The following is a 20,983-nucleotide window of genomic DNA, read 5'->3' on the forward strand; positions in this document are numbered from 1 at the left end:
GAGAGAGAGAGAGAGAGAGAGAGAGAGAGAGAGAGAGAGAGAGAGAGTTGAACAAGGGCTCATGAGGAGAAAGAGAGGCAGAAGGTGAAAGTGAGGTCGAGTACTGAAACAGGTGTAGAGTGGTGAAGAGAGGGGTGACGGAAAGGGTAAAGAAGACACGCACACAAGCGTGTGCGCACGCACGTCCACACGCCCACACGCACGCACGCACGCACGCATGCATGCACTCTCCCTCTTTCAGGCTCACATATAAAGACAGACAACCGCTCGTATCCCTACAACTTTTTTTTTCATGCACTCTCTCACACACACATACACACACATTGATATCTCTCTTGGCTGACTGAGGGCTGACCTCCCCACTCCTCTTCCAATTCTCTATGATTCTCTTCTACCTCCCCAACCCTTCTCTAGAGAGAGAGAGAGAGGGGGGGGTGTTGTGGAGAGGGGTGTTGAGAGGAATACTAATCCCACCTGGAGCAGTTCTAGGTCGGACGCCTCCTCCTGTCCCGGCTGCATCTCCGTCAGCATCTCAGACATCACCTTGGCATTGCCACGCACCACGTCCAGCTCACTACGCAGCCTGGCAATCTGAGGACAGGGGGATGGACAGACAGACAGACAGACACACAGACAGACCCGAAAGACATTCAGTCACTGACAGCCCAGTGCTTAAAGACAAGGAACCTTTGTGTGGCTTATTCTGTATTTGTTAACATGAATGACCCCAGGCTGCATCATTGCAAAAGCTAATAGGGATCAAATAAAAACAAACAAAGGAACCCATGTAACATCCACCAACGTAATAACCCTGCCAACGTAACAAAAAAGTGTGCAGTTCAGACGTAATAGCCCGGTCAGCGTAATAATTTCCTGCCAATGTAATAACTGTTCCCTCCTGCCAACGTTCTACGCAGCTAAGACAAATCTTTCCTGCCAACGTAATACTTACAACGTAATGATTAATTCAGCCTTTATCGTCTGAAAAGTAATCATACTAATGCTGTATAACACAACTTTACATTCAGCAGATGCTTCTATCCGAACTAATGTACAAATGTAGAGCATAGGCAGGTAGGTGTGTTTGTCTGGTGTGTGTCTGGTGCCCCCTGCAGGCGAGAGACAGACACCAAACAGACAGACACACAAAGACAATAAGACAGGGTCACTGCATTAACTAACACCCAGGGGCAGGGCTTTGAACCGTTATTTTTTTCCAAACGTTCCGTTCCGAACAGAAACGGAATTATAACGTTTCCGGTTATGAGTTCCACCAATAAATTGACGTTCCTGAACCGGTTAGAACAAAAAAATATTGTTCCCGGAACGGTTAATTTCGTTCCTGTCAGCTGATTACTCCCCATAGGCCTAACTGACATTAACCAAGAAAGACGGAAGTGCAAATGAGTCAGCCTACATTCCAAACTGTTCATTCAAGCGGATGAAAAGAATATCATGCAGAATTTTGTCATTCAGGGACGACCTAAGCGGAGAAATGGAGAATAAACTTCAAAGATGAAAATGCACACTCCACGCTGACTTGGGTCACAGGTAGCGCTATGACGGACATTGTGAGTTTGTGCATATTTGAAGCGGTCATGGATGTCCAATAACGTAAAACATTCTCGGTGCGCTTTACACGCTCTTCTCTGCAATGTTTTACAATGATGCAATGGAAACTCTGCCCTTTTGTATGACAGTGGTTTCTCTTATTTAAGATGTGGAGTGGAGACTTTGTAATCCACAGCTCTCTCTCCATTCAGTCAGAAAATGTCTGATGTCACACAGGAGGTGAACCTCAGCCGTTATGGTAACGAGCGGAGGAAAATAATTACTTTTTTTTTTAGTTTGAGGAACGGTATGAACCGGTATTAACCGGTTACTATTATTTTTAAATAAGTGTTCCCGTTCCAGAACATAAAAAATAATAAAGTTTCCGGTTTCGTTTCTGTTCCCTGTAAAATATGAAAAGTTCCCGGTTTTCAGGGGGCAGGTCAAGAAAAGAGGTGCGGAAGTGGACTGGGTATGAGGATGACTGAGGACATGAAGAAGTGCGACATGTACTGAATTGTGACTCGTGAGTGAAGTTGATGCAAAGAGTGAATGTATGTAATAATGCCCCTGTGCTGGGTAGTGACTTGATGAGTGAGCGAGCGAGTGAGTGAGTGAGTGAGTGAGTGAGTGAGTGAGCGAGCGAGTGAGTGAGTGAGCGAGTGAGTGAGTGAGCGAGTGAGCGAGTGAGTGAGTGAGTGAGGGAGTGAGTGGCACCTGTTCTGGGTTGGCGGCGATGGGCCCCTGGGTGGCGGGAGGTGTGCGTGTGGGAGAGGGGGAGGCGGTGGTCGAGCCCTGGCCTGGGGGGGCTGCTCTGGGTGGGGGAGGCTGGGCCGCCACGGTGGGCTGCTGGACTGGAGGACGGTACTTGAGCACGGCTGGGTCCACCTCTGGAACTCCCTGCACACACAGCAGCACAGGTTAGATTAGGTTAGATTAGATTAGATTAGATTAGATTCTTTATTGTCCCATAGGGATATTTGTTTTCAGTTCCATCAGGTTAGATCTTTGTAGTAAACATCTCATTACAATACATATAGACACCAGTTTCACACATATACACATAAACATCCTCAGACATCCATACAAACATATACTCACATCTATTCATATACACTCCTCTACATACCTATACATTCCTCTCCTCCACATTACAACCCATCCATTTTTGTTGTTGTTGCAGGAGCACACAGGTGAAGCTTTTTACAGGGGTAGTAGAAATGCACACACATACTGCCTGCACCATAACAATCTGCCATATACACTGCAGGGCTTGACATTAACTTTTATGCTTGCTGGCCACTGTGGCTAGTGGTTTTCCCGAGTCACTAGCCATCCAGCTATTCTACTAGCCACAAATGTAATTTTTTTTTCACAAAAAAATCATGACGCTGTACATCTAACCTCAAGAAGATGCAAGAAGATGAGTGAATGGGTTTCTACATGAAACAAACAAATAGAAACTGAATAACTGAGCTTTTTCTTGAATTTAAATACAAACAATTTATACACAAGGGGCAAAGTGCAGAATATACGCTGTTCTGATACGTCATACCATAGAATAAGCTACCTGCCAAATTGGTTAGTGACACTGAAATTGCTACCAGCCACAGCCAAGTTTTACCAGCATTTGGCCGGTTGGCAGGTGCCAGTGTCAAGCCCTGATACACTGTGATGGGAGTGTCATGACTTGAGGTTGTGTCTTTGTTGTTAGTCATGTTTGGGACCACAGAGGCCTTGCTCATGGAGCCCATTTCTTGACATTTTATTTTAAGGGCTTTTTGTCTTTCTTACTATGACAGAGTCAGTGGAGAGTGAGTGGGACAAAAAACAAGTGTGGTGAGAAAGATGGGTCAGGGTTGGGAAGTGACCCAGGCCAGATTCGAACTTGGCTCCCATGAGCATGCAAGTCCATTTAAGGACGGGTGTCTTAGCGCACTGCACCACACCACCCCCGGATTGCATACCTGATACACTGGAGAGGGGTGCATTCCAATATGCGACCTTGTGTCCTCCACTTGTGCTTGTGGCCTCACGTTTTGCTGATGCCCCGCCTCCGTGGAGAAAACAATTACCGGTAAGTTTCCCTTCTGTCAGCCTAGCCACAACAAATTGTTGGGGGACTATTCTTCATTCGCCATCCAGTTTGCAAATGAGAGAATGACTTTACAATTGAGCTTTTGCGAGATATTGAAATATAATGCTGTTGTCAGTGATGTCATCACAACGTATTACTTTCTGATACAAGGCCACAAGCACAAGTGGAGGACGCAAGTCCGCATTTTGGAATGCACCCTATGTGTGTGCATGTCATGTTAGATGCACATGGTCCGCATCTCACCCTATTGCTGTATGTGCCATGGAAGACATGGTGTTGTCTGGAGTTCTCCCTCTGAGGTGTGGGAGTAAGTGTGCATATCTGTGTGGTGTAAAATTTGAGGTAATGCACATCTCTGTTGTGTGTGTATAGGTAAGAGGGTGTGTGTGTGTGTGTGTAGGTAAGAGTGTGTGTGTGTGTGTGTGTGTGTAAGTACACCGTATATCTCAGCCCTTTTGGTGTGTGTGTGTGTGTGTGTGTGTGTGTGTGTGCGCGCGCGCGCGCGCGCGCGCGCGTGCGTGTGTGCGTGCGTGCGTGCGTGTACATCTAACCCTATGTGCTGTGTGGTGTATGCACGTGCATGTTTGTGTGTGTGTGTGTTCCACATCTCACCCTCTGTGGTGTGTGTATGGGTAAAGGGGTATTCATACTTGTCGTGACTGGCGCTACCCTCCTTCATACTTCACTCGCGACCTCACTCGCGACCTCTCGCGCCGTCACGTGACCCAAAATGACGTCACACGCCGTGTCGTGAGCTGCCGTGGCGCGACGTCGTGCACCCCAGATATTTTGTAACTTGTCGTGCGCCACCAGCGACCATACAGGTAGGCAGACAAAGCAGGAGTTGCGAAGAGAGGCTATAACTACTGTAGGCTACTACAGAATGGATCATGCATCATTTTGAGGATAATAAAATGTCCTAGAGAGTTATTTTATCTTCTCTCTTAAATGTTGTTCAGTGAAACAATTGTTTACTTTGTACAGAAGCACGTTGTGTTCGGCGATATATTTAAAAATTCTGCCGCCAGAACAATGCTCTCACATGGTCTTGGAATGATCTGGCAATGTAGGCTACAACAAAAAATATATGTTTCAATGTGGTAAGTCACAAGTCAGACGTTCAGTAGCCCTACAGCAGCCGTGTTTGGCTTTCTATTTTATACATCCGTAGAACTCACGCTGCGAGTTGCGAAAGATACTGCCGTTTCTCTCATGAACAGCAGAGGGCACTTCCGACAATGCGAGCGAAAGCCTTCTGAAGTATGAATAGTCTGTCGCAAGTGATGACGTCATTAATGGTTCTCGCGCCACACGCGACAAAATGCGCACGTGAAGTATGCAGAGCCCTTAAGAGTGCATGTGTGTTTGTGTGTGTGTGTGTGTGTCTGTTCTCTACAGTCTCACCCTCTGTGGCGTGTGTATGGGTAAGAGTGTGTGTGCGTGTGTGTTCTCTCCAGTCTCACCCTCTGTGGTGTGTGTATGGGTGAGAGTGCGTCCAGGTCTGCCATGGGGAACTCGATGCCTTTCCTCTTCAGCTCCTCATAGATGTGCACCACACCTGTCAGGTCCGGACTGCTCCTGAAGGCATCCGCCCACGCCTACACAACACACATACACACTCGCACAGTTAGACTGACACATACATACATACTACACATTGTAGCATACTACATCATCCGCCCACGCCTACACAACACACAGACACACTCGCACAGTTAGACTGACACATACATACTACACATTGTAGCATACTACATCATCCGCCCACGCCTACACAATACACAGACACACTCGCACAGTTAGACTGACACATACATACTACACATTGTAGCATACTACATCATCCGCCCACGCCTACACAACACACAGACACACTCGCACAGTTAGACTGACACATGCATACATACTACACATTGTAGCATACTACATCATCCGCCCACGCCTACACAATACACATACACACACTCAGACACTTGGATGCCGTTTCCACGTAAGCAGATCGTTTTATCTGTTTACGCTTCCTATTTTTTCATTGACACACAGACACAGACAAACACACACACAAACACAAACACAAACACACCTTCTCTTTTTCCCTCTCTCACACACACACAGTCTCACTCCCTCTTCCTGACCGGGGCTCACACACACACACGCACACTCTTGTTAAAAGTCTCAAAACCCACCCACTGAGCCATGCTCACACTTGCATTGTTATAAAGTCCTAGGCAGAACACACACACACACACACACACACACACACACACACACACACACACACACACACACACACACACACACACACACACACACACACACACACACACACACACACACACACACCCTCTCGCCCTCTCTCTCACACACACGCACACACGCACATAGGCCTGGGTATTGATTGACAATTTTCGGTTCCGGTTCCATTTCCGGTTCCTTCGTTTCGGTTCCGGTACCAGAGCGGTTCCATTTTCGGTTCCTAGAAACCCTGAATTAAACCTGCAGTTACCCAAAGTGGCCAGTAGATGGCGTAACGGGTCTGTAAATCATGAGTTTCCCTGCCTGCCACAAGACGGCGCTCATCGTGACTTAAAGGATTTATCCGGAGTTGGAACAAGTTTGCCTGATTTTTGCATGTTTGGGATGAAATACAGTCACTCTAGAGCAAAATCAAGGCAAAAGGATGCGTTTTGAGAAAGTTTGATAATATCACGTTAGCCTCGTTAGCCATATCAGCTATGCAATATGAAAGATGCGGGCATCGTTTTTCGGCGGTTACACACATTTCAAAAACACAACATTTTAAAGTCTTGCACAGCTCAAAACAACGTCACACTTACCTCGTAATATGTTGAGGGTATCCACACATAAACCAAAGTGTCCAAAGTCCTTCATGTATTCTTGAAAGGTCTGCAGAATGTGTTTTGTGAAGCTACTACCTTGAGAATATCTAAATTACGGTCAAGACAACTATTTGACACTAAAGTCCACCAAGTAGATTGCCGAGTGCGTCGCACCATCAGCTGTGGTTACTCGCTATGGAAATAATCATAGCTGATGGTGCGACGCACTCGGCAATCTACTTGGTGGGCTTTAGTGTCAAATAGTTGTCTTGACCGTAATTTAGATATTCTCAAGGTGGTAGCTTCACAAAACACATTCTGCAGACCTTTCAAGGATACATGAAGGACTTTGGACACTTTGGTTTATGTGTGGATACCCTCAACATATTACGAGGTAAGTGTGACGTTGTTTTGAGCTGTGCAAGACTTTAAAATGTTGTGTTTTTGAAATGTGTGTAACCGCCGAAAAACGATGCCCGCATCTTTCATATTACATAGCTGATATGGCTAACGAGGCTAACGTGATATTATCAAACTTTCTCAAAACGCATCCTTTTGCCTTGATTTTGCTCTAGAGTGACTGTATTTCATCCCAAACATGCAAAAATCAGGCAAACTTGTTCCAACTCCGGATAAATCCTTTAAGCAATGGCGGGTTAAAGGCATTTAATTCTAGGCCTACAGCATTCATGATTAATTGCATGCTGCAAGTTGTCCTCTCGGCATGGCTTGGCAAGTATAATAAACGGTTTTGATACTGATAAATGTACTCATGTCTGATTAAAATTGTTCTGCTGTACGGTGCAACTTCAATTCTGGTACCAATCCTATGTCAACCGTGCCTGACATGATTTTTTAATGTTGCCTACGGGTGATTCTCTTTTTGGGGCAATATTTCATGTCCGCGCATGTTTTATTGCCCTGATGTTTGCTCAAACTGTGCCAAATGTAAAAAATAAGGTAAATCAATCATGTTTCAAGTGTTAACCAAACATTATATGCAATTCAAATGCATTTTGACTATTATTTCATATTTTACACACCTTTTTGGTATCACACGCACTTAATTTTACTCTGTCCCACAGTGCCAGGTGATCAACATAATCTAGTAGAATGACATTAAAAAATAAATTTATATTTAAAACTTTTCCACAGTTGAATAGACCAAACTAAGTTGTATGAAAACATGTAATTTAATATGGTTAAGTTCTATTTCTTATATTCTATTTTAATCCTACTTTACGTGTCCCAGTATTAGTTTTCCCCCCTGTTAGGATGACTGTCAATGAGATGTAATAAAAATCTACAATTCCACACAAGCCATTTACAGGAAGGGACATCCTTTTGGAGATATTTTCAAACTGTGGAAACTGATGTAAGCTGCTACTGAGACTGAGACTGAGACTTTTGCTATTTTTGATCTTAAACATGTCATCCCCTCATGGGTCAATCTTAAAGTTCTACCCTGTTAGGGCAAATTGCGTAAAATGTGAATTCAGTGTAATTTTTTGAAAAACATATCCAATTTAGTTATTAAAGGAGTGTTAATCTACTGAAGGTGAGATAGCTAAAATGTTGGCTGGTAGAGAGCTAGAATAAGAAAAGGGGGAAAAAATCCACCCTGTCGTGTTCCACCCTGTTAGAGAATTGAGCCTAACAGGGGTGAATTTGAGCTTTGTGAATGGGATTCTCAATGGGACCCTTACAGGGCGGAAAAAATCTAAGAGGGCTATTATTATTGAATTATGTATTAGTCATTGTTGAAATATTGTTAGTTATTATTTAATTATTGTTCAATTATTGTTATTATTATTGTTATTTTCATCATTTTTAATAATTATTATCTGTATTTCATTTATGTATAGACACACAAACGCATATATGTAATATATACATAATATACCACACAAAACTTGTTATTTAGCAATGCAACAATATACATAAATGTGTGTAGAAATAGGTGTTCTTATTTTTATCCACAGCTTATATGCATTGCTTTCATTACGCCATCTTATTTCCCACTACAATTTCATGCTATGGGCTACACAATTTATATCCGAATTCATACTATGGTCATATAATTTATCACAATTGCTAAGTAAATTGTAAAACCAAAATAATGAATGAGTTTTATATTGAAGTTTACATTTTGGAATACTAATCAGATTTTAAATATTGAAAAAAATATGGAAAAAATTCCACCCTGTTAGATTCCATTCCACCCTGTTAGGTTCCATTCCACCCTGTTAGGTTGAATGTTTTTTTTAAATATTTTGAAATAATCATAAAATCTTGTTAATATGTTGGTGCTATGTTGAAAGTTGAGTAACATTAAATACACTTATATGTGTATGTTTGAAGAAATTAACATCTTTTCTGTGCTGTTAGTAAAAGGGATGTTTAAAAAAGTAATTCCATATTGGACATGACCATATACCGTTTTATTATTAAATAATCGTATGCAGTTTTAAATCAAAACATATCATGCTATCAAAGTGGACAACTTCTTCCTAGGAAAATGTTGTTATTGGTCAACATTGACATATTTAACTATGTGCATCTTATATTATAATGTCCCTAACAGGGTGGAACACTTCCAGCAACCACATTTGATAAAACAACCTCTAATTACTACTATTTACATCCTTGAGCTTGACAATTATGCATTTCTTATAGTTAAACATGTCAATATTGAAAAACAATATGAAAAAATATATTCCACTAGTATTTGTTTCCCCAACTTTACAAGCCTGAAATGTTGCCGCAAAAAGAGAATCACCCCTACCCTACCAAGTCTGTCGACAGCTGGGGCTTTTCTACTAGGTTCTGCAGAACTGTTCTAACACAACTAGGCTTCATAAATATTCCTGAAACTTGACGGGGGCGCGATGGTGCTGTCTCGCACGCATTTCCATACAGGGACTAGAACTGGGCCGTATGATCAGCTGCTGCATAGCCGCGACAACAATGTGCTTTCACGCCATGGTGAATCTAAGCTAAAGAGTCCTAACCTAAACGATATATGCCTAAATATACAGTGCCCTCCATAATTATTGGCACCCCTGGTTGAGATGTGTTAAAAGCCTTGAAATAAATTCAGTGTTTATTGCAGAAGAATACTGTCACACTGATAATTGTAGGAAAATGTAGCCTTCAACTCAAATGAATTGTAAGAAAATAAAAAAATCCCTGACTAAAAAATAATTATTTTTCATTAAATCACCTGTTCCACAATTATTGGCACCCTTAACAATTCCCAGGAAATAAATATAATTGAAGCATTTCTGTCATCTCTACAGTAGTTTACAAAGTTTACCAGAGTATGTAGGAACATTTAATTAGTAATTCATCACTTCCTGTTTCCCTGGGGTATAAATATGACGTGACACCGAGGCCATTTCTCTTATCCACTCTTAAACATGGGAAAGACAAAGGAACACAGCATACAAGTGAGGCAGATGTGCGTCGACCTTCACAGGTCAGGCAGAGGCTACAAGAAGATTGCCACTCAACTGCAGCTGCCCATATCCACTGTGAGAGGAATGATTAAGAAGTTCAAAACAACTGGAACAGTGGTAAACAAGCCTGGACGAGGACCCAAGTTTATTTTTGCCACCACGCACAGTGAGGAGGATGGCAAGAGAAATCAAAAGATCTCCAAAGCTCACTGTTACAGAATTACAACAAATGGTAGCATCCTGGGGTCACAAAGTCTCCAAATCAACCATCAGGCGCTGTCTACACGCCAACAAGCTGTTTGGGAGGCATGCACGGAGAAAACCTTTCCTCACTCACAATCATAAACGCAAGCGTCAGGAGTTGGCCAAGCGGTATTGGGGCTTCAACTGGGACCGTGTGCTTTGGTCAGATGAGACCAAGATTGAGCTTTTGGCAACAAACACTCTAAGTGGGTCTGGCGTACCACGAAAGATGCGCATGCTGAAAAGCACCTCATACCCACTGTGAAGTATGGGGGTGGGTCAGTGATGCTGTGGGGCTGTTTCGCTTCCAAAGGCCCTGGGAACCTTGTTAGGGTGCATGGCATCATGAATGCTTTGAAATACCAGGACATTTTAAATCAAAATCTGTTGCCCTCTGCCCGAAAGCTGAAGCTGGGTCGTCACTGGGTCTTTCAGCAAGACAATGACCCTAAACATATGGCCAAATCTACACAGAAATGGTTCACCAGACACAAAATCAAGCTCCTCCCATGGCCATCTCAGTCCCCTGACCTCAACCCCATTGAGAACCTGTGGGGTGAGCTGCAGAGGAGAGTACAGAGGAGAGGACCCAGGTCTCTGGATGATTTAGAGAGATTCTGCAAAGAGGAATGGCTGAAGATCCCTCTTTCTGTCTTTTCCCATCTTGTGAAACATTATAGGAGAAGATTAGGTGCTGTTTTGTTGGCAAAAGGGGGTTGTACAAAATATTAACACCAGGGGTGCTAATAATTGTGACACACATTATTTGATGTCAAATAATTATTTCTTTATGTGGGATTTTTTCCCCACTGAATAAATGCACTTGTATTGAAGGTTGGATTTTTCTCTTTTTTTCCATTAATGTCCCATATTATTTAGAAAAATAAATAAATAATTGGAAGCTAAAAAACACATCTCAACCAGGGGTGCCAATAATTGTGGAGGGCACTGTATATATAACCAGCGATCTCCTTCTCCTAAAGACATGTGTTTGGGCTTGTTCGAAAGCTGCGAATCTTAGCTTTGTACCGTTTTTTACGGCACGTTTTTATGTTCTTTCATTCAAAAGTTATTGAACTGTAAGCGGCCGCTGTTGCAAGTGAAAAAATAGCGCTTTCCAACCATTTTTTTTATCTCGTCATTTTTTTCTTTTAACAGCCAGCGATCTCCTTAACCTAGACCTACAGACATGTGTTAGGGCTTGTTCGAAAGCTGAGATTCTTAGCTTTTTACAGTTTTTTACGGAACGTTTTTATGTTCTTTCATTCAAAAGTTATTGAACTGTAAGCGGCCGCTGTTGCAAGTGAAAAAATAGCGCTTTCCAACCATTTTTTTATCTCGTCATTTTTTCCCTAACAGCCAGCGATCTCCTTAACCTAGACCTACAGACATGTGTTAGGGCTTGTTCGAAAGCTGAGATTCTTAGCTTTTTACAGTTTTTTACGGAACGTTTTTATGTTCTTTCAATCCACAGTTATTTAACCTTAAGCGGCCGCTACTTCAAGTAAACGATGACGTTATTCTCCAGCCGGATAGAGAGGAAATCTTTTTTGTCGCTGTGTTCTTTGTTCCCTCCAATTAAACCGACGGTCTAAATAGGCTAGGCTACATTTGTACGTCCCCAACACAAGACCAGTTATTTCTAAGTTAGCTCTTTTCATGGAAAAACATGTTTCCAAGGAGTCAGAGACATCTTCCTGAAGAGTCGAGGTCATGGTTGAGGTTGACGGTATTGCAGCAGGCATAGTTGAGGTTGACGGTGTGTTGCCGTTGTAGGCCTAAAGATGCTGCAACTCTCTGCACAAGTTAATCGAATGCAAGAGCAGGTTTTTGAACAGGTTGGATGTATTGCCATTCTTGAATGACAGCCTATTAGTTTATCGCAGATATTGCAGCGCGCTCCTTCCTTATCTAGGCTACTTTCCTGAAATATAGCCACGCTTTCGACGGCATGTTTTTGCAATAGTAGCCTACAATCAGCTGGTTCTTATCAATCGTTTAAATGAGGTGCGAAACGGGAAGAGGAGGAGCGTGGTCAGTTTGTGACACTTGTGATTGGCTGAAATGGCCGCGTGCTTAAACACACATTTGATGGCTCTGACAGTCAGACTTCAGGAACCGAAACGTGGAACCGACAGACAAGGCACGTTTCAATACCAAGTAGAACCTTAGCTTTTAATTCGGTTCCATCAAAGAATTGAATTTCGGTACCCAGTCCTACACGCGCACGCGCACACACAAGCCCATACATAATTGCACCTCCACAGAAAGCCTCACACTCCCTAACTCCAAGGCTGTCGGCAGCTGATCAAAAGAAAACTTCTTCACAGAAGGAGAGAGAGAAGAGGAAGCAGACAAGAGTAAAGAAGGAACAGAAGGGAAGAGTGAAGACAGACTTGGGGCTGAAGTTACCGAGAGGATGGAAAGAGAATGGCAAATTGAGAAGATGGAGAAAATAGCTGATTAAGGAAAAAAGGAGATAAGGGGAGAGGAGAGAAAAAGAGCAAGAAAGCGAGGAGAGGAGAGGAGAGGAGAGGAGCGGAGCGGAGAGGAGAGGAGAGGAGAGGAGAGGAGAGGAGAGGAGAGAAAAGAGAGAGAAAGGCGTCCTTCAGCCTGGGCTGGTCTAGTTCCTCTTCTCTACCTGGATGAGGGCCAGCACTTTGTCCTGGACGATGGCGGGGGGGTTGGACTTGGGGGAGATGGTCTTCACCAACACGCCGTCTATGAAGTCCCGGTTGGCCACCAGCATGTGGAAGCGATGGCCACAGTTCTTCACACACGTCTCTAATACCTGGAGGAACACAGCAGCTAGTCAATGGACAAATACAAGATGAGATTCAATGAAATAATCAACAGCCTTAAGTAAGGTCTCCGAGCTGAACTTCATGAATGTGTAAATGGTCAGCGATGCCAAGCGATGCCCACAGTTCTCCCTTCACATCTCTAATACCCGGAGGACGGGACAGTGCAAAAGGAGAGTCTATGAGAAATGATACTAGTATCAGATTTAATAGAAGATGGAACGGTCCTCAGGTGACATGTTAACTAATTGAAACAGACGTTTGAGTGTGTGTGTGTGTGTGTGTGTGTGTGTGTGTTACATTTATAAGCTCTGTTTCTATCTCTATTAAAGAGTTTTTACCTGCAGGGCAATATTTTAATTTTCAATACCAAATAAATCAATGAAGCACTTTTTGTGTGATATGACTGAAAAAACACCATGTTGACTAGGTGGCAACAGTAGGGTTACTTTATCATCACTCATACTTCTACCCACCCATTACTCATACTCCATTAGTAATACACTTAAGACCTCCAACAGCCCTCTAATAGATCCTTGTTCACTTAGCTCGTCTACACAGGCCATCCTGAGGGACTCCGCTTTTCATTTCAGGAGGAGTGAAGTGCGCATCAGTGCTCCCTAAAAGCTTTGTGTCTGCCAGCCAAGCCATGAAGGCGCTGTAATGGACGACACCCCTGTCTTTCGAAAAGCATTCTTAACTGGACTTGTCTGGAGTGTCTCTCTCCAGTCTCAACAAAGGATCTTAAAATAACATGCATCAATAATGGGAAAGGGTTGGCCTTGAAGTATGGCTGTTTTGGGAAATTGAATCACATTTAGTTAAAGGTGTGCGTGTGTGTGTGTGTGTGTGTGTATGTATGTGTGTATGTGTGTGTGAGTTCACCGTTAAGGCCAGCATCACTTCTCGAAAGTTCCTGTTTCCGTTCAGCCTCTTCTTCACGGCACGGATGGCATCTTTGGGCCTACACACACACACACACACACACACACACACACACCCCTTTATTCATAAGGACAACTCATAGTAACTGCCCATAAGACCATGAATGTTACAGATACAACATTGCTCTCGCTGTCTCTCTCTCTCTCTCTCTCTCTCTCTCTCTCTCTCTCTCTCTGTCTCTCTCTCTCTCTCTCTCTCTCTCTCTCTCTCTCTCTCTCTCTCTCTCTCTCTCTCTCTCTCTCTCTCTCTCTCTCTCTCTCTCTCTCTCTCTCTCTCTCTCTCTCTCAGGGCCAGACAGTCAGCCACGGGGTGCCCATTAACCTCCAGAAGAGTGGGCCAAGCCAACCGCTCAGAGTGGTGCCCAAAGCCCTGCTCTCCTCCTCCATGCTGTGTGGGGTTGGCATCAGCATCAGGAGCCAACCGGGCGGGGAAGCGATTATACGGTGGGTGGACTGTGAATCATGGACCAAGATGGAAATCAGCTCTCTGTGTGAGACTTCATTCACTAGTATAGTCCTTTTTGTCACATACTGTGTGGCCAAAGACTTATAGGCATTATGTATTAGCCAGGCTACGCCCTCCTAGTGATGCAACACCTTCAGCGTTGCTACTACTCAGGTCAAGAGCAATGCAAATACAGTTAGGGCCAGAAATATTTGGACAGCAACACAATCATCATCTTGTACAAGGGTAATGGGAAGAAAGGAGTATAGAGAAGGGAAGGAACTGCTCATGATTCAAAGCATACCACCCAATCAGTGAATCATGGTGGTGGTAGTGTCATGATGAGGGCATGCATATCTGTCAATACTATTTTCCCCTTGTATTTATTGATGATGAGGACTACAGACAAAAGCCAAAGGATGAATTCTGAATATTTTCAGGCTATATTATCATGTCATATTAAACCTAATGGTTCTGAACTCATTGGACAATGCTTCACAGTGCAGATGGACAATGACCCAAAGCTTCATCTGAAAGCCACTATGCCATTTCTACCCCAAAAAAGTGGAATATTATTCAATGGCCCAGTCAATCACCTCACCTGAGTACGGTTGAGCAAGCATTTCACTTGCTGGAGCTAAAACTGAAGGGAAAATACCCTAAGAATAAGCAGGAACTGAAGACTGTTGCAATAGAGAGCTCACCATAGCATCACCAGAAATAAAACCAAGTGTCTATTGACGTCTATGGATTGCAAATTACAGGCTGTAACTGACGGGAAAGTATTTGCAACCAAATAATTAAAAATTGAAAGTTTGATGTATAAATACTAGACTGTCCAATTACTTTTGGTCCCTTAAAAATGGGGTGGCACTGATAGAAAATGTCATAATTCCTTCACAGTTCACTCGATTTGGATGCAAACACCCCCATATTAAAGCTGAAAGTCTGCTGTTAATGTACATCTCGTTTGTTTCATTTCAAATCCATTGGGATGGTGTACAGCACCAAAAAGATGAAAATTGTGCAAATGTCCAAATATTTATGGCCCTAACTGTACTTGCTACGGAGAACTTGGGAACTACACGCACTTTGTCGGGAACCAGTCAACTTAATGGCCCTGGGTAGAGGCGTTTTCTGGCCTCGATCAGTAGTAAACCAAGGGAGGTGAGTTAACCAGGCCGTTTGGAAACGTTATTCGTTATCCTCTTGGTCAGACCAGAATCTCAGTACGAGATTGGAAAGTTGATGATAATCAGGCAAATTATGTATTGCCTTTATTCTGTGTATAACGCCAATCAAAGAATCATTCAATTATTCAATCAATCAAATAATAAATGGCAAGGCTATGGATTGATAACCACTGGTAAAAAAACATCTTTTTATTTGCTCTCAGAACCAGAGGTGGCAAACTCCATAGTCCGCTCCAAAGCTAGCCTGGCTCTCGTGTATATGCGCTCAGCTTCATGAACTTGCACAAGCTGCAGGAGGGCCTTCAGATTCACCCTGCAGCCGAACCAATCAGGATCGCAGGATTTTCAGGGATGTGACGTAATCAAAGTTTAAACGTAGTGGAGAACGGAAAATAAGTGAAATGACAATTCAGACAACAGTGGCCACTCGCATGGTCTAACTCGTTGAACGAATCGGGATAACTCAGTCTCTCCACTAACGATGCCCTCGTATATCTCACCCAACTGATTGCTTCTATAACAGCCCACCTCACCATGTCTTTAACAGTCTACCTCAATACTAGACTGGTATTTTGTATGCATTGTGGTGCATCATCAATGCTTTTCCCCAGATGGATGATCCCAGATTCAATACAAATGTGTGAAACTCTTTTGCTGTTGTCACTTTTTAATCTCCGAGAACAAATTTCCCACCCGTAAGTCTCCAACTTCCAGAAATAGAGCAATTACAACCCTTGGCTGGTATGCTGATGATGTTATCAAATTAACAGATAATTTTAGGCGCCGTAACTAGATTAGGTCCTCATGGATGGGAGACACCATAAGTGGCTGTGTGCGTACAGCGATGGTGATGGGGACTTATTTAATCCTCGATGGGAGCATTTTTGGAATTCTCCATGTCTTCCCACCCCTGGCCAAGGACAATGGCCAAGGCCAGACTGCCACTGACCTGACGCCTCAACACACAACACGGCCCTCTGTACCCATGAAGCCCTGCTCACAACAGGCAAAACAGAGCCTGTGTGTGTGTGTGTGTGTGTGTGTGTGTGTGTGTGTGTGTGTGTGTGTGTGTGTGTGTGTGTGTGTGTGTGTGTGTGTGTGTGTGTGTGTGTGTGTGTGTATGTATGTATGTATGCGTGTTTGGTACAGAAACAGAAAAACATACGAGATTAAAAAAAGATAAACATGCAATACACGTGTGTGCGTATGTGCGTGCGTGTGGCACGGCGAGTGTGTTTGTGTGTGCCGCAAGCCCATGTTTGTACTACAGACACAGAAAGTCTTTAGAGAGGGAGATAGAGAGATATGGAGGGAGGGAGGGCTAGAGAGAGAGAGAGAGAGAGTGGAAAAGAGAGTAAGAGAGAGAGAGAGATGGAGGGAGGGAGGGCTAGAGAGAGAGAGAAATTTCTGGAAGCGAAAAAAGAGGATCGACATGTGTAAAGAAAGAGAAAGAGTGTCAGAATGATAGAAAGAGAATGAGATAAGGGCAGTAGTGTTGCGCCTGGCTTTTCTGTACTCTGCTTGTCTGCCTCTCACTCCTCCCTTCAACATCACAGTGTTTGGCCGGTTGACCTGCTCCCATCCTGCAGGGGGAGCTGCACTCTTGGCTGGCTGGTTGGCCACGGTGGCCAATGAGCTCGCTGCTCAGTGGGCGAATGGGTTAGATTTAGAGGACTTGCTGTCATTCATGGTCTGACTTGGGCACAGCTCTCACAACAGTAGATAGAAAAAAAAAATAGACTGAACAGAGATTTAGTGAAACGTGTGTGTGTGTGTGTGTGTGTGTGTGTGTGTGTGTGTGTGTGTGTGTGTGTGTGTGTGTGTGTGTGTGTGTGTGTGTGTGTGTGTGTGTGTGTGTGTGTGTGTGTGTGTGTGTGTGCCTGAGGGCAGGCTGAGGTACAGGTGTACTGTGTTTCCCATGAGAGTAGAGGTCTATCTGCAGAGAGCCCCTCTGGCAAAATACATTACAGCTAGCCAGAACGCACCACACCACCTGACCTACCTATCATCCGCACACACACACACACTTCTATACTTCAGTAACCCACACTCTCCAATCATCACTGTCCATGACTCTAAGCTGAACTCTCTTTCACACTCCCTGGCACGCGTGTGCACACACGCACGCACGCACGCACACGCTTACACACACACATACACACACACACACACACACACACACACACACACACACACACACACACACACACACACACACACACACACACACACACACACGCGCGCGCACGCACACACTCTCGCATACACACATACACACACACCACACGACTGTCTTCCCTAATTCACAACAAGTCAACAGACAAGGGCACAGACACACACACACACTGTCCTGACTTCTTGATGAACTTTATTTCTGTCTGTCTGTCTGTGCCCTGCTCTCTCTCCCCTCCACACACACACACTCACACTCACTCACTCACTAGCCCTGATTCCACACTCACCCCTCCTCGGTCTCGTTGATGATGTCACAGATCTCCATGTTGAGCGTCCAGTCCTCGCCCTGCAGGGAGCCATCTGTGGCCTTCTCTGGAGAGAGGGAGAGAGAGAGAGAGAGAGAGAGAGAGAGAGAGAGAGAGAGAGAGAGAGAGAGAGAGAGAGAGAAAGAAAGAAAGAAAAAGAGAGAGAGAGAGAGAGAGAGAGAGAGGGGGGAGAGAAAGAAAGAGAGAGAAAGAGAGAGAGAGAGAGAGTGAGAGAAAGAGCAAGAAAACAGTGAATATCACATGTACACATACCATAGCGAGCATACACACAATGTTTTGCAGCACACAAATGATGCAGTTACATCAGCTTTTACACGTGATGTGCGTTTGCCACATCAAACAGAACTAGGGCTGTACGATATCAAAAAATAATGCGATTCTCGATAACGTTATGCAATACCTCGATAACAATCTTTCAATGATATTTAGAAATATAGTCATGAGTTTTTCTTGTCACTAATTTGTCGGTCTGTGTGGGGAGCGTGGCTTTGGTCATGGCAGACTTCTTGCACATTTCTTGACATTCAGCAAGTGATTGGACTGCACAAAAATGATTTACTTATTCGCCATAATTAAGTCATTTTCGCGATACGCGTATCGCCACTTGATATCGCAATTTCGATACATTTTTGATATTATATATTGTGCAGCCCTAAACAGAACTACTAGAGCCTGTGCAATCTGTGCACTCTTATTCAAGATTCAAGATTTCTTTCATTACATCTCAGTATAAGTGTATAAGGCAGTCAAATTCTGTGCTTTGTCTCCTGAAAAGAAATTGTCATTGTGACAAAGCAGTTCACAGCAAACAACATAATTGCATTTATTTGCCTCATCCGTGCAAGGGAGGAGGTCTGATTAAGTAAGGGTTAACGTTCGGCGAGAAGGTCGCTACCGTGGAATAGCAGCACGACAGAGAGAATCTTTAGACCCCGACGCGGAGCGGAGGGGTCTTGTTCTCTCTGAAGTGCTGCTATTCCACAAAGCGACCGACTCGCCGAAAGTTAACCCGCTTATTATATGGATATACTTAAATGATTCACACATGCGGGGACATTTCTTTAGACATATTTAATGTTAAGATTGTTGCTGCGCAAAACAAAACATTGCCGTTGTGGAACACCGCTAGGCAACAGTTAGGTAGCCAGGACAACAGGTGTTGTCTATCACAGCAGCTGATTAGAGTGACAAAAGACCGGACCCCCTGCGGAGTGATATGAAACATTCGCTTTAGCCACTGACTTGTATACAAGCCAGTGGCTTTAGCAGTGAACGTCTTGTTGCCATTGACAGCGGTAGCCAGGACAACGGGTGCTGTCTATCACAGCAGCTGATTAGAGTCTTGTTGAAAAGTCGCTTTAGCAGTGAAAAGTCTTGTTGCCATTGACAGCGGTCTGTTATAGACCAACCCGTCCGTTATCGAAAAATAACAGACGTCCGAACGTTGGGGAGCCCCGTTGAAATGAATGGAGCATTAGACAGATGACGTCACAACCATATAATAACACTGGTTAATTACTCCCTCACCAACCAGCACCTATGGCCTAATACAAGTCTGAAGCCCTAACCGCTTACCCATGACTGCCTACCGGTACATAGAAGTGTGTAGTTAGTAAAATGTGCTGAGCTGTGCAGAGGCGGCCAGGGCTGAGCTGTGGCCAACCTGAGCCGGATTCAAGATCATCTGACACACTCCATCACTTCCTCATCTCCTAGACAATACTACCATGTGTGTGGAAGTGTGTGAGCGTGCCTTTATGTGCATGAGTCTTTGTGTGTGAGAGTGAGTGGGCATGTCCGTGTGCGTGGCTGCATGTATGTGTGCGCGTCTGTGTGCTTGTGTGGCTGTATGTGTGTGTGTGTCTTTGTGTGTCTGTATGTATGTGTGTGTGTATGTATATGTCTTTGTGCGCATGTCTGGCTGTAATGCGTGCTCGCATATAACTGTGTGTTTGTGTGTGTGTGTGTGTGTGTGTGTGTGTGTGTGTGTGTGTGTGTGTTTAGTGTAGCCTATGTGGGAAAGAACGGAGCCTGTAAAAGTCAATGGCACAAACGGTGTTCTGTGTAGTGTGCTGAGCTGTGCTGTTTGAGAGAGCTGTTGTGAGGCCTTCATTCACTCACTAATATCATTCACACAATCAGCAGAACAGAAGCAGATTGGCCCGGCCAGCTCACAACGCAGAGCACTGTACTGTACATTCAAGTCTGTATGTGTGTGTGTGTGTGTGTGTGTGTGGAGAGAGAGCGAGAGAGAGAGAGAGAGAGAGAGAGAGAGAGAGAGAGAGAGAGAGAGAGAGAGAGAGACTGTGTGTGTGTGTGTGTGTGTGTGTGTGTGTGTGTGTGTGTGTGTGTGTGTGTGTGTGTGTGTGTGTGTGTGTGTGTGTGTGTGTGTGTGTGTGTGTGTAATAAGGGGAGACAGGGGAGTGGTCTGTAAGGGACAGAGAGTGGGTGAGTGTGAGTCATGTGTATGAGTGAGAGAGAGAGAGTGTGTGTGTGTATGTGAAAGTATGTCTATGTGTTTGTATGCGCTTCCTCTTTTTCCCCTTGCAAGTTGCCAGCCATCTCAGTTTGGCCGTGGCCAGAGGATATGACACCCCTCTAGACCACTGGCTCTCAGCCACCCCTCCCCTCTACTCGCCTCCTTCCAGACACACACACACACACGCACGCACGCATACACGCGCACACACACACACACACACACACACACACACACACACACACACACAATTCTCAGGGTCCCAGGAAGAGCCAAGTGCTACCAGAGCAGCAGCCAATGAAAAGGCTCCCCTGAGGAACTCTAGCGGCCGGAGGGAGGGCTGGGTGGCAGCCAGCTTCCTGTCCGAGTGCCAGACCCAGTGCAAACCTCTTCCTGCCGAGTCACCCCAGGTCATGCCAGTCCAAGGCAG

The 20,983-nt window shown here is 44.3% G+C and overlaps 1 protein-coding gene across 4 annotated transcripts in view; it reads right to left on the reverse strand.

Moving 5' to 3' along the window:
- Positions 1-20,983, reverse strand: part of LOC134441341 (TOM1-like protein 2) — a 49,279-nt gene that overhangs the window by 15,088 nt on the left and 13,208 nt on the right. For all 4 annotated transcript variants that reach the window (XM_063191628.1, XM_063191620.1, XM_063191613.1 and 1 more), the window contains exons 2-7: positions 18,036-18,120; positions 13,877-13,955; positions 12,832-12,981; positions 5,113-5,247; positions 2,269-2,451; positions 475-591 (exon numbers count right to left, since the gene is read on the reverse strand). In XM_063191628.1, coding sequence (XP_063047698.1) covers positions 475-591; positions 2,269-2,451; positions 5,113-5,247; positions 12,832-12,981; positions 13,877-13,955; positions 18,036-18,120 — 749 coding nt within the window. The remainder of the gene's footprint in view (positions 1-474; positions 592-2,268; positions 2,452-5,112; positions 5,248-12,831; positions 12,982-13,876; positions 13,956-18,035; positions 18,121-20,983) is intronic.

Source organism: Engraulis encrasicolus, chromosome 2 (assembly GCF_034702125.1).
Source record: "Engraulis encrasicolus isolate BLACKSEA-1 chromosome 2, IST_EnEncr_1.0, whole genome shotgun sequence".
Lineage (NCBI taxonomy): Eukaryota > Metazoa > Chordata > Actinopteri > Clupeiformes > Engraulidae > Engraulis > Engraulis encrasicolus.